Source organism: Pseudopodoces humilis, chromosome 1, assembly GCF_049639895.1.
Source record: "Pseudopodoces humilis isolate 2021_Gansu_Grassland_sample_001 chromosome 1, ASM4963989v1, whole genome shotgun sequence".
NCBI lineage: Eukaryota > Metazoa > Chordata > Aves > Passeriformes > Paridae > Pseudopodoces > Pseudopodoces humilis.
This window is the reverse complement of record NC_142200.1, coordinates 99,322,463-99,340,922: the sequence shown is the minus strand read 5'-3', so window position 1 is coordinate 99,340,922 and position 18,460 is coordinate 99,322,463. Positions and strand designations below refer to the sequence as shown.

General features: G+C 39.3%; 1 protein-coding gene across 2 annotated transcripts; it reads left to right on the top strand.

Annotated features, from left to right (window-relative positions):
* The first annotated feature begins 211 nt into the window (after positions 1 to 211).
* Positions 212 to 15,888, top strand: INHBA (inhibin subunit beta A). Of its 2 annotated transcripts, XM_088057904.1 has the most exons (3): positions 212 to 255; positions 2,906 to 3,427; positions 14,388 to 15,888. In XM_088057904.1, the coding sequence occupies exons 2-3, from the start codon at positions 3,040 to 3,042 to the stop codon at positions 15,272 to 15,274; spliced, it is 1,275 nt and encodes a 424-aa protein (XP_087914030.1). In that variant the 5' UTR covers positions 212 to 255; positions 2,906 to 3,039; the 3' UTR covers positions 15,275 to 15,888. The 2 variants fall into 2 exon arrangements, with proteins under 2 accessions (XP_087914030.1, XP_014114160.2); XM_014258685.2 differs by lacking the exon at positions 212 to 255 and having other exon boundaries at positions 2,635 to 3,427.
* The last annotated feature ends 2,572 nt before the right edge of the window (positions 15,889 to 18,460 follow it).

The following is an 18,460-nucleotide window of genomic DNA, read 5'->3' as shown; positions in this document are numbered from 1 at the left end:
ATGCTAGAGAATTAGGAGTTTCCATTAGATAATTACCAGAAGTGTGTCTCATACAGGAAAAACAGTCAATTGCTGATGTAACAGGATTAACCAATCCAGCACAGTGATCCGGCCCACTTTTGACAGACGTTATATGTGAGTGTACACATGAGAAGTACAGTATAAAGCTTCGCATTTTAAGTACCACAAAGAGGAACTTCAGCAGTTCTTAAAGCACAATACAGCAGTCTCCTTCTGAGAGTCAGGACTAGAGAGGTAAAACTTTCAATCAGCTTTTTTTCCTTTAAAACTGAAACTTTAAATTCCTGTGCATGCTGTTGCATACTGTTAGGGTTATATTGAATGAATGCATATACAGAACTTTGCAGTTCAGGTAATTTGTAGAAAGAGTCTGAACCACCATTTCTGTATGTATTCAAACACATTTCTGTATGTGTTTTTGTACATATATGCATATACATGTAAGTACAAATAAACCATGTATCAGCGGTATTGGAAGACTCGCTTTTATAAAACAGTGGTTTTTAGAAAGTTATGCTTTACATTAAATCTGTCATCATCATGGCATGCAAGCAAAATATGCTATACCTCTATGTAACAGAGATTGTATGCGATAACTGTACCTGTAGTATATGGCAAGCAACCTATACCCCACAGCAAGAACCCAGACATACTTGTCTGTATTTTATTTTGATTTATGCCTCTCCCTTACTTTTCATCAGACACTGTTAGGATAGGTGCTATATTAGAACTATATATAACTCCTTTAATTATGTCATCTGTTAGTACATCTAATCATGAATGCATATTTTCATCTGAAATTATTTTTTCATCCAATTAAACTTTTAGTTCTATTTCAAGCTGACTTTCAGACTTCGTATAATTACAACAGACTTTGGGCTGTTCGCAAGATCCAAGAAAATTCGATGTATTATAGAGAGGTTTGTGTTACAAGGATGTGTTTATAAGAATGGCTGCAGGGTTTATAATGCTGAAAGACCTGTAAGTGTAACAGTATATAACAGTATAGCAACTGAGGTCAGTAAAACACAGATGAGGGGGTACTGTGGATGCCTTATAACAGTAAAAGACTTATAAAAGATCTTAATTGAAAAGGACTAGCAATATATAACATTTGTAAGACTTTGGTTGATTGTTCAATTACTTCTGTATGTTTCATTTACTCTACCTATAATTCCTTGCCTGTCTCTTAGCCCATGTGCCTGTAGTCATCTCATGGAAATTAGAGACCTTTCAATGCTTATATTTATAAATTACTCCTTTCCACTGTGAAATACAACGGTTGACAATAATATACTGAGAGTTGAATATTTGCTGGGTAGGAGGTAAGCCTATCTGAGAAGACAGAGGTGTGCGAGAGAGAGAATGAAAGGAATGAAAAGAAAGAGGGTAAACACTAAAAAAAGAAGGAGCTGCTCTAAGAAAATCTGTGCAAGATAATGCCTGAAAGGGAAGAAGCTCAAAAGTTATAGTTAGAGCTATATTTTTCCATTACCAAATTCAAATGTAAGTGAGTTTGCAAACTTCAACTTTGCTGTGTAAGGAACAGAACGAAGAGGATACAGAATGTAAAGGCAACCTGAAGCCATAGCAGTGGCACAGGGAATGCCTTTTCACTACAGGGCAAAGCCCTCCGGGGCATAAACTGACAAGGGGCTACTAACACTAGTTGAAACTCCTGCTTCTTGTAGTGCTTTAGATTTCTTTTAATTTCCAATGTCTTATTCTAATATTATGATTGCTCTCCGTGATTTAAATGAATGAAGTAATAAGTGCCTTCTAATAACAATGGGCCAAATGTAGATCTTACTCAGCCTTCACTCAGACAGAATTATTATTGGCATCGATGAGGGATTTGCCTGAGTCAGAAGCAAGTATGATTTGGCCAGATGACATGTAAGACTTTTCACATTCAAAGCACTTTTCAGGCATTGCTTGATTAACCCCAAACCTAAATATATCTACCCAAGAACTTCCAGGCACAGAAGTATAGCATAGAAGCAGGGATATTACATGGCATTACCATGGCATCTCACATATATGTACCAACTCCTGCTTAGGCTTTCAGTGCCTGCATATTGCAGCTGGGGAGTGTATCATGTATTATAGAGCCCTCCAAACAACAGTGCTATTTTGTGCCTGTCAGACCTCTTGGCAGTGTTGATAACCCCCAGCACTTAGAAGTGAGCAGAAAAGATTTTCTTCTTCTACTCCAGGCAGAATAATGTTCTGTTCAAAATATTCAGAGCCCCTTCCCTCATTCCCATCTCATTCACAAGCTATTTAACATCTCCTGCTATCCCCAACAATACCAGGCAGGACCAAGAGCAAGGTGCTCGTTAAAGATTTCACTCTTTTCATTCATTCATGTTTCCTCTGTTTAGTTAAGCCAGTGATACTGTTGAAGGAATAAAACAAACAAAACAAAACAAAAAGAAAGCGAGAAAAAAGGGGGGGAATGACAGCTGGGGGGGGGGGGGAGGGTCAAACACAGGAAAAAAAAAAGGTAAAAAAAAGAGTAAATTTACAGGAATGAGAAGATATTTTAGAAAGGGGGGGAGGGAAGGAACCACGAGTAGTGATATTTGAAGAGAGGTGTGTGTTAGGGGAGCAATGAGCATAAGGAAGCCAGCCTGCCTGTTCCTCCCCCTTCCTAATCATAGCCTTTACTCACAGACAAAACTCCCTCCCTCTCTCATTCACTCACTCACTTTAGGCCAATCCGTCCTCTCTCTCTCTCTCCCTCTCTCTGTGTCTCTCTCCTACTCTGAGACAGAGTCAGAACTCTTCTCCCTGACAGCCACAAACATCTACAGCACTTATTGCATTCAGAGAGGGAACCTGCAAACAAAACTTCACAGAAAACTTTTGGTTCTTGTTCCAGAGAATTTGCTGAAGAGAAGGAAAAACAAACAAACAAACAAACAAACTAAACCAGCCCCCAAAAAAACTGTTCGTGAAGGGGGAGGAAAAGCAGGGCCTTTTAAAAAGGGAATCACAACAACTTTTGCTGCCAGGATGCCTTTGCTTTGGAAGAGAGGATTACTGTTGGTGCTTTGCTGGATTATAGTGAGGAGTTCCCCAACCCCAGGATCCGAGGGGCACAGTTCAGTCACTGACTGTCCATCATGTGCCCTCGCCACGCTCTCAAAGGATGTGCCCAGCTCACAGCCTGAGATGGTGGAAGCAGTAAAGAAGCACATACTGAACATGTTGCACTTGAGGGACAGACCTAATATCACCCAGCCAGTGCCCAAGGCAGCACTTTTAAATGCCATCAAAAAACTCCACGTGGGAAAGGTGGGAGAGGATGGCTATGTGGAAATAGAGGATGATGTTGGAAGAAGAGCCGAAATGAATGAAGTTGTGGAGCAAACCTCAGAAATCATCACTTTCGCAGAATCAGGTGAGTGCTTGAAAAACAAAACTGTAAAATATCCTTTGTGCCCATACTGAAAAATACCCTTTGTGCCAAAAGTGCAATTAACTTATTTTCTTCTCCTCAGCAATAATGTTTTCTGCAGGATTGTAGGATGAGACTTGGGGGAAGGGAGAGGGAGGAATGGGATGGGGGGGTAGGACTCTGAAGGAATTTGATTTTTCTGGCTTAGTCTTGGCTACAGATTACACTTGCTAAGCACAGTCAGTCACACAGGGAGGAAGCTCTCTAACCAGTCTTGAACATAAAGTCAGGCTGCAGCAGGGTCCTCCAAACTCTGCCTGTAAATCCAGAGTACTTGCAGTAAAGGGCTGGATTGCAGAGTTCATGGTGAAAGAAAAAAGGCTGTAGCCTTTTGGGGAGTTTATCAAGACAGAAAGTAAACTGCAAACTACTTCAGAAACAACCCTTTCATGTAAAAATTATAGTGGAAGTTAGAAAATCAGATGAAGCAGCTTTAGATTTTAGAAGTGAAAGGGCTTTTTTGTGGGTTTTTCCTTTTTTTTTTTTTTTTTTTTTTTTAATTTAACACAGCATCTTCGACAATAAAGAGTGGCAGGGACTGTCAGATGACTTCAATAGAACGGGACAAGTTGCTGTAGCTGATCCAATTTGTAATGCAGACTTCTGCATACTGGAAAAAAGATTCTACTCCTAAAACACTCCTGCCAAAAAATGAAACCTTGGTAGGGTGTATTTTGAACTATTTCACAGTTCTTTTCCCCCTAACTCTTATGCAGTAAGAGCTCAGAACATACATATTTAATAAGTAAAGTCTTAAGGCTCACATAAACTGCCCATAGGAAACAGCTCTAAAGTTGTACTTTGCTGTCTTGTTCCTACATTAATAGGACCAGAACCCATTTTAATTCAACATGTATGCATCTGCACATATATCTGTTAGTGTATGTGAGTATGCTAATGCATGCATCAATAGCAGTTACTTGCAATAAGTCTATCATCTAACTAACAGCAACTTTTTATGATGCTGTCTAGCCAAAGCATTTTTCCTGTTGCCAAGACGGTTTTAAAAGAATGTCATTGTTTTGTTTGGTACAGCATATGGTAGGCAAAGTATGCAAAGGAACTCCAAGCATTTTTGTTTAAAAGTTTGCTGCAGCAGTATAAACAATTAAGACAACACTCAGAGTTTCCAGTCCTGAAAACCTGTTGACTCAGATGTTCTGATTGCAGGGAAGCCATGCACAAGAAGTGTGCATGCTTTTAAGTGCAGACATTCCTGCTGGCTGTCTGATTTCCAACTGTACAAGGAGCCCTTGCCTTTGGAGCCCTTGTCAATATACACATTATCAGTTCTTTCAGCATGAGAGTTCAGGCTTTTCAGTTTTTCCATCCTCTCCACTTCAGAAAGCAGGAAGAAGTTGTCAATGCCAGAGGTCATTAGAAGCAGGGATAGCTCAACATTAGTTTAGAAATTAATTTATAAAAGCAAGGAAACCTCTAAGCTATCTATGAGTCGGATTCCCCACCTGGTTTTCTGAAGCTCGCTCTGAGCACAGTGGAACACATATGGCATGAACAGTGGTTTCTCTTCACTGTGCGAGTCGCAATCATTTGTAAACACATTATTGTCTCTCCTGAGCTCTGACACAAAGGAATTTGGAATTTGATATATGCCTACTCTGTACAATACCCTCCAACGGCGGCTCCCGAAGCCATTGGCTCTTGGGGTCACGTGAGCAGCAAACCCCAAGCCATTGCCCACACACTGGCCAATCATCCCGCCACCGATCCCCCGCCACCAGCCACCAACACTGACACGTCGCTCAGCTGGATTCACACAGCCTTCTCCTACTGCTGCTAGACAAATTTCTTGAAGAGGACTTATGTTATGGAGCTGCAGAACAGGGGCATCCACTGTGTTCTCATGCTTTCTCCTCCCTGCCACTGTTCTCTTCCTTCATACTAAGGCAGTCCTGGATGCCCAGGCAGGAGGGCTGCTCTGTCCGTTTTTTCCATACCTGCTACCTTTCCATACCTCTTTGATTTGGGACAAGGGAGACATAATTAGCAACCTAAAAAACGAGCTCTGGTTTGGGCTTATAATGGAAATGATAAATTCGCTCTGTGGAGTAACTTCAGATTAGTGAAGCATATTCTTTACCTACAGCCATTCATATCTGGTGACTTGCTAACATCAGAGGATCTACCACATTTTACAGGTGCCAGTGCTGCAACAACTTAAGCTCTACTTGAGATCCTGTCCTCTTGTACACTGGGAGTTTTGACTGTCAAATATTTCATCAGTATTTTTTTCCTGTAAAGGAAAGTGAGGCAAAAAACAAGGGCAAATGACATGTCATATAGGAAGTATGAGTTACAGAGACAGGAATAGAATATAGCCACAGGGACAGTCTCCACTTTTCATTCTGTGGGAACTGGGAGTAGCATGAAGAAGTTTAAACACCAAGCAGGAGAATAAACATGTTCTGCTCACAGCCAGGTTAATGTGTTTCCTGCTTTTAATGTCAAACTCACTCTGCCTCGATAGAGGGCAATAAGAAATCAATGAAAATGAGAGAAAACATATTGTTTCAAATAAATGTGTATAAAAAGAAAAATAGGACTTTAGGCTTCTTGTATCTTTTCATATGGCTTGACATAAACCAGCCTTACCCCATGCCTTTCAGATGCCACATTTACTACTTCCCTTTATAAAAAAGTAGTATTTCCATCTTTCATCAGCCATATTCTCAAACATACAAAGAAATTGAGTGAATGAACAAACAGCACCCTGTGCATGCAGCTCTGGCTTGAGACTATTTTCTAAAATAGACCAAAATTCAAACAAGCACAGATTTCAGAATATTAGAGGGGAAATAAATGCAACTTGTCTGAAACACAGGTGTAGTTATGTCCAGGAAATCGGCAAAATAGTTGGCAGGTAGTTTTCACAGCTAACAAATCCAGACAGATCTCTGCAATACTAATGACTGTGAGTACTGGGCAAAAGTTACAAATGCACCCTACTGTCCTTTGGCACTCCTACAAGTAAAACATGAAAATTACTTTCTACTTGCATATCAAACTAAGATTACTAACCTTGATTAGTTCTGCTGTAAAGGTAGCTGTGCCAGAGTTCTGTGTGTTACTTCAAAGTCTTAAAAACAGTTTTTTGAGGAGAGAGGTCATATAATTTTGTGACAAGCAAATCCAACAGGTTTGATAACAGAGATATTCAATACTTTTATTATTTACTACTCTACTAACTCGTTTATTATTTTAAGTAGACAGCTTATTAGGCAGGTCTGGGATTTTGCCAACTGAATTTGATCCTGGCAACTAAACTACCAATGAAATGGGTTGCTAACATCAGCCCCTGAGAAGGTGATAAGAATTATTGGATGGAAATACTGAAATCTAAAGGTTTATCATCAGGACAAATTCCAGGGGGAGAAAAAAAAAAAAAAAAAAGAGAGAGAAATCTGCCAGCTATTTAGACCACTTCTGCTGTTTTGTACTACTTCATACAGAATTCAAGGTGAACTGACTTGATCATGTGATGCCAACTTTGATGTGCAGAGGGATACATGTATGTACATATTCATGCATTTTCTCAGAAGATACCTACCCTATGCAACCAAGCTGAAGTTCAGGAGGAAAAAAACCCAAAGGATATGTTGCTTATGTATTTTGGATAATTTAAACAATTTTCTTTTGAAAATTATTATATTTGAGGGTACAAGTATTCCTGCTGAATAAAGAACGGCCACGAGAGGGCATACTCCTAAGGCTTTTTGCTCCACACGAGGCAACCTTCCTGCAAACGCTTATTTTACCTAATTGGATTCTGAATTCCAGAGACCTTTATGCTTATCTGTAGCTGCTCTGAGTGGGGCTCGTTTCTCTCTTATAGTTTAAAAGGCAGGGATTTACTGGAGTTAAAAGCTTCAAGGAAAATAATGCAGGAAGGAAATAGGTAGAAAGGTAAAAGATAAACCGATGGATGATAGAAGTGCTGGAAATCTAGAGATCAGAAATTATAAACATTTTTTTTTACAAGATACTGAGAAATGTGACAATGAATCATCATCTGAGATGATTTGCTCATATTTTTTTTTTTTTTATTGCAATCTCCTCACTTTTAGAAAACAAGCCCATTTTCCCTTGTATTTTTTTTTCTTTTCTTTTCCCCCTTGGCCTACCAAATCAGAAGAAGTCCTACCAGAAGAGGAAAGCCATTCTGTGCTGATTTGTTTAATTGTATCAAAATGTGAGAATTCAGGGGGCTTGTATGGATTAAAGAACAACCTGAGAAAGCACAGATGAATCTAGGAAGATGGGAACCAGTTTAAAAAAACATACCTTCTGAGGTATGTTATAACAAACATTCTGACAGACAAAAAGTACTGAATGTGTCCATCTCTCTGTAGCCAGGCCCACAGTTTTGTGTACTAGTAGGGAATATCTGAATATGTATTTGCCTGTATGTGTGTATAAGAACATGTATGTCCTTACATACAGGTGTGCCAGGGCAGACATGCTCATATACCTGTACCTGTGTCCATACCATTCCTGCAGACAAGAATGGGCATTTGTGTGTTTTCCTCTGTGCAGGATATATCCACCTTGCATACACATAAGTGATTCATGGTGAGGAGTTCTTCTATCTATATTTATATCTAGAGATATGCCTATGAGAAGGCAATCTCATTTAATGCAACAGAGCTTTGCAACGTTGATTTAGGATTGAATCTTAGTTTACTGGAAGCAACTGGAAGTTCTGTAATTCATTTCAGTGGGCTTGGGATTTGGGCCTTATTGCATAGAAATTAAATATTTTAATGAAAACAGACTGTCAGCCTCTGATCCACTTAATTTTAGAATTTACAGAAAATTATTACAAGTATGCACAAAAAAAAGACTTGGGATTGTTTTTACCTTGGAATATTTTACTGGTGTAAATGATACTAAACTTTGCTTGAGCTATTTTAGACCTAAATGAAGAAATCAAATAAAAAAAAAACAGCTTCAACCAAACAAACACCTTTTTTGTTTCTAAATATTTAAAGCCATGTGGGGGAAGGGCTTTCAATTTGGAAAGAACTCAAAGCTGTGGATGTAAAGTGCTTCCCTCCTAACAAAATAGCAGAGGAGAGTCAAGGTTCACCAGAACTGAATTATTTCACATTCTGAATGACCTTGTCAATGCCTCTTTGGGTTAACTTTTCAAGAAAAGGTATTTAAAGAAAGTAGCTGCTGCTTCAACAACACAACCCACCCCACCCCCCCCCCCCTCCCCAAACGCTCTGGGAATAGTCCTTTTGCCTGATTTTCTTTTTCAGTTTATTTTTCTCTTGCAACAAAATCTCCCTTTTCTGGCAGCTAATGGTAGGTGAGCATAAAGATAAGGTATTAATTGTGCCGTTATTTCTCCTCCCACTGTAAGAGGCAACAGAAAGAGAGCAGGAATGAAAGTATGCAACCTGGATGACCGGTCGGATAATGAATAATCAGAATAAATTGTTTGCCAGTGATCCATAGGCTGAAATGCATTCACAGAAATGGCCACTGTCTAACTGTGGCAATAGGACATTTGTAATCATCAGTCTGCCTAGGGGATAATTACCAGACGATAACACTAAATTCTCTGAATAAATTCTAAGCTGCAAAGAATTCATCTAACTCCAGTGGTCACTCATTAGTAAACATTTTGAGCAATTATCTCTCAATAACCATGCTCTTCTCTTCACTCTCTTTAGAGGAACCTTTCTAGTAACCTATTTTTTTTCTGTCTCCTGGGGAACGGAAATGAGAAGTGAAGGGAAGGATGCTTTTGAATGTAATTACAGATTGGCACGCAGTACAAATTCCCCCAAATCTAAACATAGGCAGTAGTAAAGTTAGCAACTAAAAAAGGAAAAAAAAGCTTGCTTTGTATGGAAAAACAGTTCACTTACAGTATAATGTAAAAACGTTTCAAAATTAAGCACCATTGAAGCATAGAAATTTAAAGCAATAGCACCTTCTTACACACTGAGCATTTTTCAAAGGAAAATAAATCCTGTGTATTAAGAGAAATTAAGAATAAGCCACATTATAATGTTCATTATATTACGCACATAATAAAGGATAATCACTTTCATTATTAAAGAAAAAGCCTTAATAATTTAACAGCATATAGTTAAAAAAAAATTCATTATCTTATCCTACTCTAAAGAAGATACTCTTAACTGTATAGGTTCAACCCCACCTAGTATATGTATGTAGCTTGAGCTAACAGGGCTTGATCTTGAATCCCGCTGCAAATTGCAAATAACAGAACTTCAGCTGCATAGTTAAAGCCGTCCGTACTGAAGGAAGGATCCTTAGCCTCAGAGGAAGAGCACACTGGCCCTGCAGATTCCTGCCAGAGCACAGCAGGAGCTACCTCATGCAGGGCTTCCCCTCCAGACCCCCCGTGCCTGGGCCCTCAAGGGTTCTGCCAATCTCTCCACGGGCTCCTGTGCATCACCCAAGTGCTGCCTGGGAGCGGGTGCTGACCACAGAGTGCTGCGTGTGAGCCCTGGCCAGCTGCTCCAGAGGTGGAGAGGAGGGTACCTGTGCAGGCTCCCCTTTGCTTGCATGTTCAGGTTTCTCTCCTAAAAAGGTGCATGAGCACTAGTGAAGAGAAAAACAGATATGAGAAAACTCCCATGCTATATATACTGCTACACTCTCTTTCCATTCAGTAACTCCTTCCATTAAACCTTTTACCATATATGCACTGCTTCTTAGAGCTTGTATTTTTAACCACTTCTCACATCATTTGCTGGTGTTGCTTGCCCTGCAAGACTGCTCCTTTGGCATCACAGCCCTCCTTCTGGAAGGGACTTTGCTCAGCAGTAAAGCCTAGAGGTGGCCTCTCCAAAGTTTTGGGAAAGGGAAGTGCGGAAAAGCAATCAAAAGGAGCCCAAAGCAATCCCTTGTCTCCTTTTTCATATCATGGCTGCCTTCTGCTATGATAACAATCCAGGCTGTTGACACTGCTGTTTATATGAGCATGGAAGTGATGAAGGCATTATCACTGTTGGGCTGTGGGTCTTTCCTCAGCAGTCAGGCAGGAGGAGCAGGATGATTACAAATGGAAAAAGACCCTTGAAAATCTGCTGTGACAAATGTAAAGGGTAAACAAAATGTAATTATGTAATTATGGAAGTGATGCCACCCCCAAATTTCAGGAATCTCCCTTTTACCTTCAGTTTGGTGAACAGTATATATTTCTGAAGCTTTGATGCTGACCATTAATTCAAACCTAAAAGAAAAGACTGCTAAATCCCTAAAAAATATTTCAAGAAAATTAAATATAGATTTATTTTTTTTTTTTTAATCTCAGAACACTTGAAGAATTTATTTTATTGTAGCACTGAACCTTTTGGAAACAAAGATCCTGTTATAAAATGGATGTGTAACCACATTAAGCCAGATCCTAGGGTCTCAATTTGGTTTTAGCACAGGCCAAACTCTGATTTCAAAATGAGCTTGTCTGAGAACAGTGACCTCCTAAAAACTGCAGGATTCATACCATTTGTGCTGTGTGATCGTAACAAACTAGTTGTGAATGTGGAGAGAATTCAGAAAAGCTTCGTTTTTTCCTAATGTGAAAGCTTGCTTTTTATCCTCAACCTTGCACCATTCCCAGTCTCCTTCTAAAAAGACCTATGAAAGGGAAAGTGTTTTTTAATTGCTATAAAACCTTTTATTAGTTATGCAGGTTTCAGGATTTTGTTTCATTCAGAAATATTAGGCTCAGATAAGCTTCCTGCATCTTTTTTCATTAGAATATTAATCCACCATTTGTTTCTGAAAATGTAGCTAACCACATCCAGAGAGGCTGTTATTGTAGCTAACAACCTACAAGGAGGCTGTTATCCCTGTATAAGGACATGTCTTAGGCTACCTTGTTCAATCTCACTTCCCTTAAGTAAAGAAAAAGCAAGTACTTATGTACTTTCACCATACTGTTTAAATATTTTTAGTAATGAGGAAGAATTCTACTTTCACACATAGAGGAGCATTTTAAAAGCTATTTAAGAGGGTTTTTAAGGTCCTATTTCTTTCATGTAATATTTGTCAGAAAGATTGCTTGCATCACTATGCTTCTGGCCAGTGCAAAAGGTAATATGAATATTTGCTGTTGCAGATACATCACTTCGTAACTATTTTCAACTCCCACTAGCATGGAAATAGCAGAATATGAAATACCATGCACTAGCACTGAACAGCATTACGTTATTCTGTAATGCAGGACTGCCTGTCTTTTCAGATTAGGTGGGTCATACAGCTTCTTCCACTGTTGAGTCAGGTCTGCACACCCCACCTGCTTTCTCCAGAGCAGATGACCAGACCAGGCTTTTTGTCCATGTCCAGCACAGTTGATCTGCTCATGCACAGGACCCCTGCTAGTGCCAGAACTGCTGTCCATGCCCAGCTTGGTTTCTCAAGAATACAAAATAAGCATGGCAATTCTCAGTAATTCATGCTTATTCCACACACAAGTTTGTGAGTTGTGAGGAAAGACAGTGGCTGGGAAGAGGCTGCTGGTGCCAGAAGACTTTCTGTAGCTTGATCTAAATCGCCTTTTTTTTCCACCAAGGTTTGCTTGGGTAGAGGCAGCAAGCAGAATGGGTTGGATGGAGAGTCTTGGTAGGCAGCAATCCACCCTTGGCACATCATCTGCCTTCAGGTTCCCTTGAAGGCCAGGTCCCCCTCAGAAAGGATTTATCAGGACTGGAAAGGGATAACCTAAAGTTAGAAACTTGCTTTAGAAGAGAGAGTCAGGGGAATAAAGCCAGAGGCCAGCTGGTTCTTAGAAGTATCCATTCTCATAGAGAACACTCTAAAACATCTCTGCATACAAGGCAACCAGCCTTTTGGACCAGACTTCTTTTGGTCTGGAGGAATGTCATTGTACAACTCCTCGTGCTCTGAAACTGAATCAGGACTGAGATTGGTGTCTATCAGCTGACCTCTGTTCCAAAACAGCTGGCAGCTTTGACATAGTTTGATTACCAGCATGGAAAAGAAACTGTGTTAGCCATTCAGTCATTATTGAATAAATAAATTAAAAAATAATAGTAAAAGAGTAATTTAATCATGCTTCACAGTACTGGTCAGCTTGCTCTGTCTTTTTTATAAGCTACTTCCTTTTCAAAAGCACAGTCCTGCTGGTTCATGTAGCTCCCTGAGAAATAAATGTAACTCACTCTGGAGACTGGCATCAGCAGTCTGTGAGGCACATTTAACACAAACCATGTGTTTCCATATCTCAGTGACAGTTAAAGTCTACAATTTCATACTCTCACTTAGAGGGAAAACAAAAACAAAACGCTGTGCCCTTCGGACAGTGTCATTCAGAAATGTTTCTCTCTTTGACCTGGGAAGGCCATGAGGGACAGCTGAATCTGTCAGTGCCGGTACTTCACAGAGAAGAAAAGCAACAGGTAGCTCAAGGGGCAGCACAGCTTGCCTACAAACTTCAGAAATCAGTAACTCTTGAATCTGCAAGTGAACACAAGGTAGATGTCTCTTGTGATTTTGCTCCAGTTCTGTCTTACCTGAGAATGAGTGAACAGGGGAACGGTAAGGGAGCCTGTACTTGTGAATTCAGTTACAGTGGGAAGCAAGGAAAAGAGCCTTGCTACAATGAGGACATTTTTTCCTGTATATGTCCAACCAGTTCTGTTTTGATCATCATTTGCTGTTTTTAGGGTGCAAAGTTCTGGTTCACTGACAAGAAGGATTGCTGCACAGAAAATTTGGTAAAGAACTATGGGCAGCTCAAGAATAAGATTAATGACAAATTGATAACTATGAGTACTGTTTCTTTCTCATTAAGGCCAGATATCTGTACATTGCAAATATGTGACCCCAGTCCACCCTGGCCTCCATGCTGAGAAGGAACAAAAGATGTCATCAGGGCCTTTTTCTTTGTCAAGAAAAGAGAAAAGTACCTCTCTTGAAAAAATAATATCACCACCACCCCCCAGCTAATTCATTCTCTCTTAACTTCTTCATGCTCTAGTGATCAAATCATTAAACAGCCCTCATTATTCATTCCAACTTCTGCCAGGGATATGAGCTCTGTATCCGAGAAACACCTCCTCACCATCACAATCATCATAATGACATCTCAGCAAGTTGATACAATTATGCCAGAGAACCATCCCCATAATTATACAGTTCTTTAGCTCATTTCTCACTGTATTCACCATTACTATAATCACAGCAAGTACAGTGTGTTAAATTAGGAACAGCATCTACAGCTAACATCTAACAGGATGAAAAGCCTGCCTGCTGCAGTTCTTCAATTCTTTACAATATAACTCTGCAAACTTCTTAAAGCTGAGGTTCATATGTTACCATGTGTTTGTTTTTGAAACAATAGATATTTTAAACTCGTTTTAAGATGCAAATGAAGGATGTATTTTTACGGAGGGAGAAAGGGTAAACCTCTTTTCCACATTTTCAAAGTATTGCTTAACAATTGGCAGCACTGGACCTCATTCCCTAACCAGATATTAGGTGTAGATTTTTATGCATATGATACATACGGACTGCCATCACAAAGCATTTTTGCCTTTCAGCTAACAGTGATCACAAAGACAGCTTAAGCAAGTGAACCCTTGGCACCCGCTGATGCTTATTTGCCAAGAGATGACTATATTGTTACTATGAAAAATGCTCTGGTTAAAATATGCTGGAAAACAGGCAAATATATAGTTTTCTAAAAAGAAAATTTTCACAAAATACAAACTGAGGAGGGGGTGAAGGAAGGTTAGAACAGAAGATCCATAAAAATTTAAAGAACCAAATAGAAAACCTAGGCCACTTCATGCCTGTGGAAATAGTAACAGAAGTCTCTTTAACAAAATGCAAGCAGACATACTAACAAGTTCTTCCTGTCTATTTCCATTTACCAAATCAGGCACAGCCAAGAAAATGTTGCACTTTGAGATTTCCAAGGAAGGCAGTGAATTATCGGTGGTGGAGCATGCTGAAGTGTGGCTCTTCCTGAAGGTCTCCAAGGCCAACCGGAGCAGGACAAAAGTCACCATCCGCCTGTTTCAACAGCAGCGGCAGCCAAAAGGCAATTCTGAAGGAGCAGAAGATACAGAGGATGGGGGGCTGAAAGGTGAAAAGAGTGAGACTTTGATTTCAGAAAAGGCAGTGGACACCCGTAAGAGCACTTGGCACATCTTCCCTGTCTCCAGCAGTGTCCAGAGACTCCTGGACCAAGGCAAGAACTCTCTGGATGTGCGGATTACCTGTGACCTGTGTCAAGAGACTGGAGCCAGCCTGGTGCTAATGGGCAAGAAGAAGAAAAAGGAAGACGATGGGGAAGGGAAAGAAAAGGAAGCTGGAGAATTCACAGGAGAAGAGGAGAAGGAGCAATCACATCGGCCCTTCTTGATGATGCTTGCCCGGCACTCAGAGGATCGCCAGCACAGGCGACGGAGACGAGGCCTGGAGTGTGATGGCAAAGTCAACATCTGCTGCAAGAAGCAGTTCTTTGTCAGCTTCAAGGACATAGGATGGAGTGACTGGATCATTGCTCCTACAGGTTATCACGCCAACTACTGCGAAGGAGAGTGTCCCAGCCATATAGCAGGCACATCTGGTTCATCATTATCTTTCCATTCCACTGTCATCAACCACTACCGCATGCGGGGCCATAGCCCCTTTGCCAACCTCAAATCATGTTGTGTCCCCACCAAGCTCCGGCCTATGTCCATGCTCTACTATGATGATGGCCAGAACATCATTAAGAAAGACATACAGAATATGATTGTGGAGGAATGTGGCTGTTCATAGACACTGGTGTGCACAAGACCCTTCTTTTTAAGAAGAAAATGTATCAAAAGCCCAAGAAGAGGAAAGACCAGACATGGTATAATATTTTTTGAGTGAAACAATCATCAGAAATATAAGCAAAAACAGAAGAGAGCAAGAAAAGGGAGAGAGAGAAAAAGAAATAAAAATAAATTATGGAGGATCAGTAAAGGCTTCAGCTATAAAAAGGAAAAAAATGTCATGAAGCTGGGCTTGAATAAGATAGGTCTGAATGTTGGTTATGGGTTGGGGATTTCCCCTTCCTTTCAGTATGCTCCTTATCTTGTTACATAGTATACTAAACATTAGTTACTTACTAGGGGAAGGAAGTTCTGTTCCCTCCCTTAGTTACCCATCAGGTCAAGCCATGGTAGCAGCTCATCTAACCCGCAGAAATTTGGACAAAGTCCAATAGGTCAATGAAAGCCATGTGTATGATCACTACAGTCACTGGCGCTTTCCCCCCACATTTACAGAGCAACTGAGTAGGTGTGTTGTGTTTGTGTTTGTATATATATATGGCTATGTATTTATATACATGTCTTTATATATACAGACACAATACAAATACATGTACTTAACATTGATCAAGGATCAATAGTGTGCAGGTGTGTACACACCTTCATCTTCTGCACTACATTTACAAAAAAAAAAAAAAAAAAGAAGAAAAAAGGAAAAAAGAAAAATGAAGAAAAAAACAGAATAAAAAATTAATGAAATTAAAAGTTACATTCTGTAAAGGTGCTTACAATGTTAGAACTATGCAACCTAGATGGTTTGAAACTGTTTACCTGCAAGAGAAAGAAAAAAAAAAGAGAGACTTTTTTTTAAAATTGAAGTAACTTGTTTTAAAAAAAATCATCAGTGAGAGATACTTGAAAGGAACATGTTTGTCCAGTTACTGGAGACAAACATTTCTATATTTTGTAAAAAAAAATTTTTAATCGTTTACTATTTGCACTACAATGGTGTCTGACCTGTCTAATCCTTATTTAACAAATATTTGCAAGGGAGGGTGGTTGGGTGTGGGTGGGGTTGAGAGCTGCACTTATTGTGAGCTATACAAGAACTGCTACAGCACACAAAATAGCTATTTTTATTATTATAATAATTATTATTATTTTGTACCTTAAAATGAATAGACACATACACCAAAGACATTTGTGCAAGCCTCTATAAAGTCTGTTTGTGGTTGGTACCATTCACCTGTAATGAGTGAGGGTTTGAATTAAGAGTCAGGGGGGTTGATTACATTCAGGCTAGAATATCTGTTAACCAGTTGAATTCAAATAGTGCCCTCAACAGAAAATTGCCATTTGAAGTAAGCCCAGAAAATCCCTGGGATTTGGATCCAAGGTGCTCGGATCTGAGGTCCATCTGAGCATAATTGTACTGTTTTGTATGTACAACACTGAACTTGGCCCTGATGCACAGCAAATGTGCACTGTAGGGAAACAATTTTGTCCAAGGAATATACATATATATGTATATATTTCTGTATATATATATGTATGGATACACAAGGTATAAGCACTTCTGGCTTCATTTTACTGTTCTTAAAACAATGAATGTTTGTGTGAAAAGCACAGTATGTTAAAAGATTTTTTGTTTCTTACTGCCAAGTGGGAGGCTACATGTTCAAAATGGTATTTGTGCTAGAGAAACCTAAAGTGCTGATATACACTTAAAAAGTGTTGATGTAAAATTGCAAGCAGCCTTGGGCCCTGTCCACCATTGCTCCTGCAAATATACAGAAAATGGCAACTGTGGTTGGATTTCTGTTTGGAATATAGTCTTTGCTGAAATAGTGGCTTTCTCAACCACCACCCTCTAGCATGACAACTCTTAATGGGTTTGCGCATTACCTGTAAGACCTAATTTTCAGTGTCAATACCTAACCTGAAGGGTCCAACCTGTAGGGCATAGGTAGATAGCAGTTGTTTTTTAAAAATTTTTTGCTGTCACATTTAAAAGAATGTTAAACTTACATCTGTCTTTGGGTAGGGGGAGATGATAAGAGGGAATGGGAGAAACCTTTAGGCCCTGTTTACACTGAGTTTGAGAACCCTGAGCCTGAAACTTCAGACTCTCACAGGTTTGCTGAACCAAGCCTGTTAGCTGCCTTCTGATGGGACAGGCTTCTAAATGCCTTTCCTGGAACGAAGTACTAACATGGCTCCCTGTCTTGCTGAGAGCACAGTCTGTTAAAAAAGAAAAAAAACACAAAAAAAAAAAAAAAAGAAAAAGAAAAAGAAAAAGAAAAAGAAAAAGGAAAAGTAAGAAAACTGAAAAAAGATAGCACAATATAACCCAGTCACATTGGCTAGGGATAGTGTGTTAGCACCTTCATGGCAAGAACCATGTTTAAACAGTGTAATCAGGGCCTTCATTTTTTGTCAGCCAAAACTGTTCGTGTGTGCATGTGTGCGTGTGTGTTCTCTGCGTGTGCATATGTATGTGCGCATGGGCGCATGTCCATATTTGTATGTATCTATAGAGATAAAAAAGAAAAGGGAAAAAAAAGAAAAAAAAATAAAGAAAAAAAAATAGCCCTTTCCTCTGTTGAATAGGTATCGACATACATGCATATAGCTAAGTTTTCTATCTAATTTATTCCACAATATTTAGATTGCATAGTACAGCTAATGGGTTATACATTTATGTACTTTTTATACAACGCATTTTTTTACAGACTTGTTTGCAATTTGCAAAAAAAAAAAAAAGTTGAAAAAATATAATTGGTTAAACACTAAATTTGTCACTAAAGTGTTCTGTAAAATATCAAGGCTTTCTGATTTAAATTATTTGCAAAAGTTTCTTGGGTTTTTTGTGTTTTCTTCCTGGGGAAAGGGAGGGTTACCAAATGCTAGCAGGAAAACTATCAGAAAAAATAAAAAAAAAGATGCACAACTAATTTATCTTTATAACTTTAACCAAGTTCCTGGCCCTGCTTATTTGAAACAGAATTTCTGTTGATTTTTCTAGAAGCAGAGCCAGGCTTTGGAACAGCAGGAGCAGGGACACAATATGATATTCTCCTCAAAAACTGTAAGAATTGTTGAGAAGTGTATCATTTAGTTCACTGGTCTTTGTACTTGGCCTTAAAATTGGATGCCCCAGAACCCTTATTTATACCATCATATGTCCTAGAATGGTTACTCATGTCAA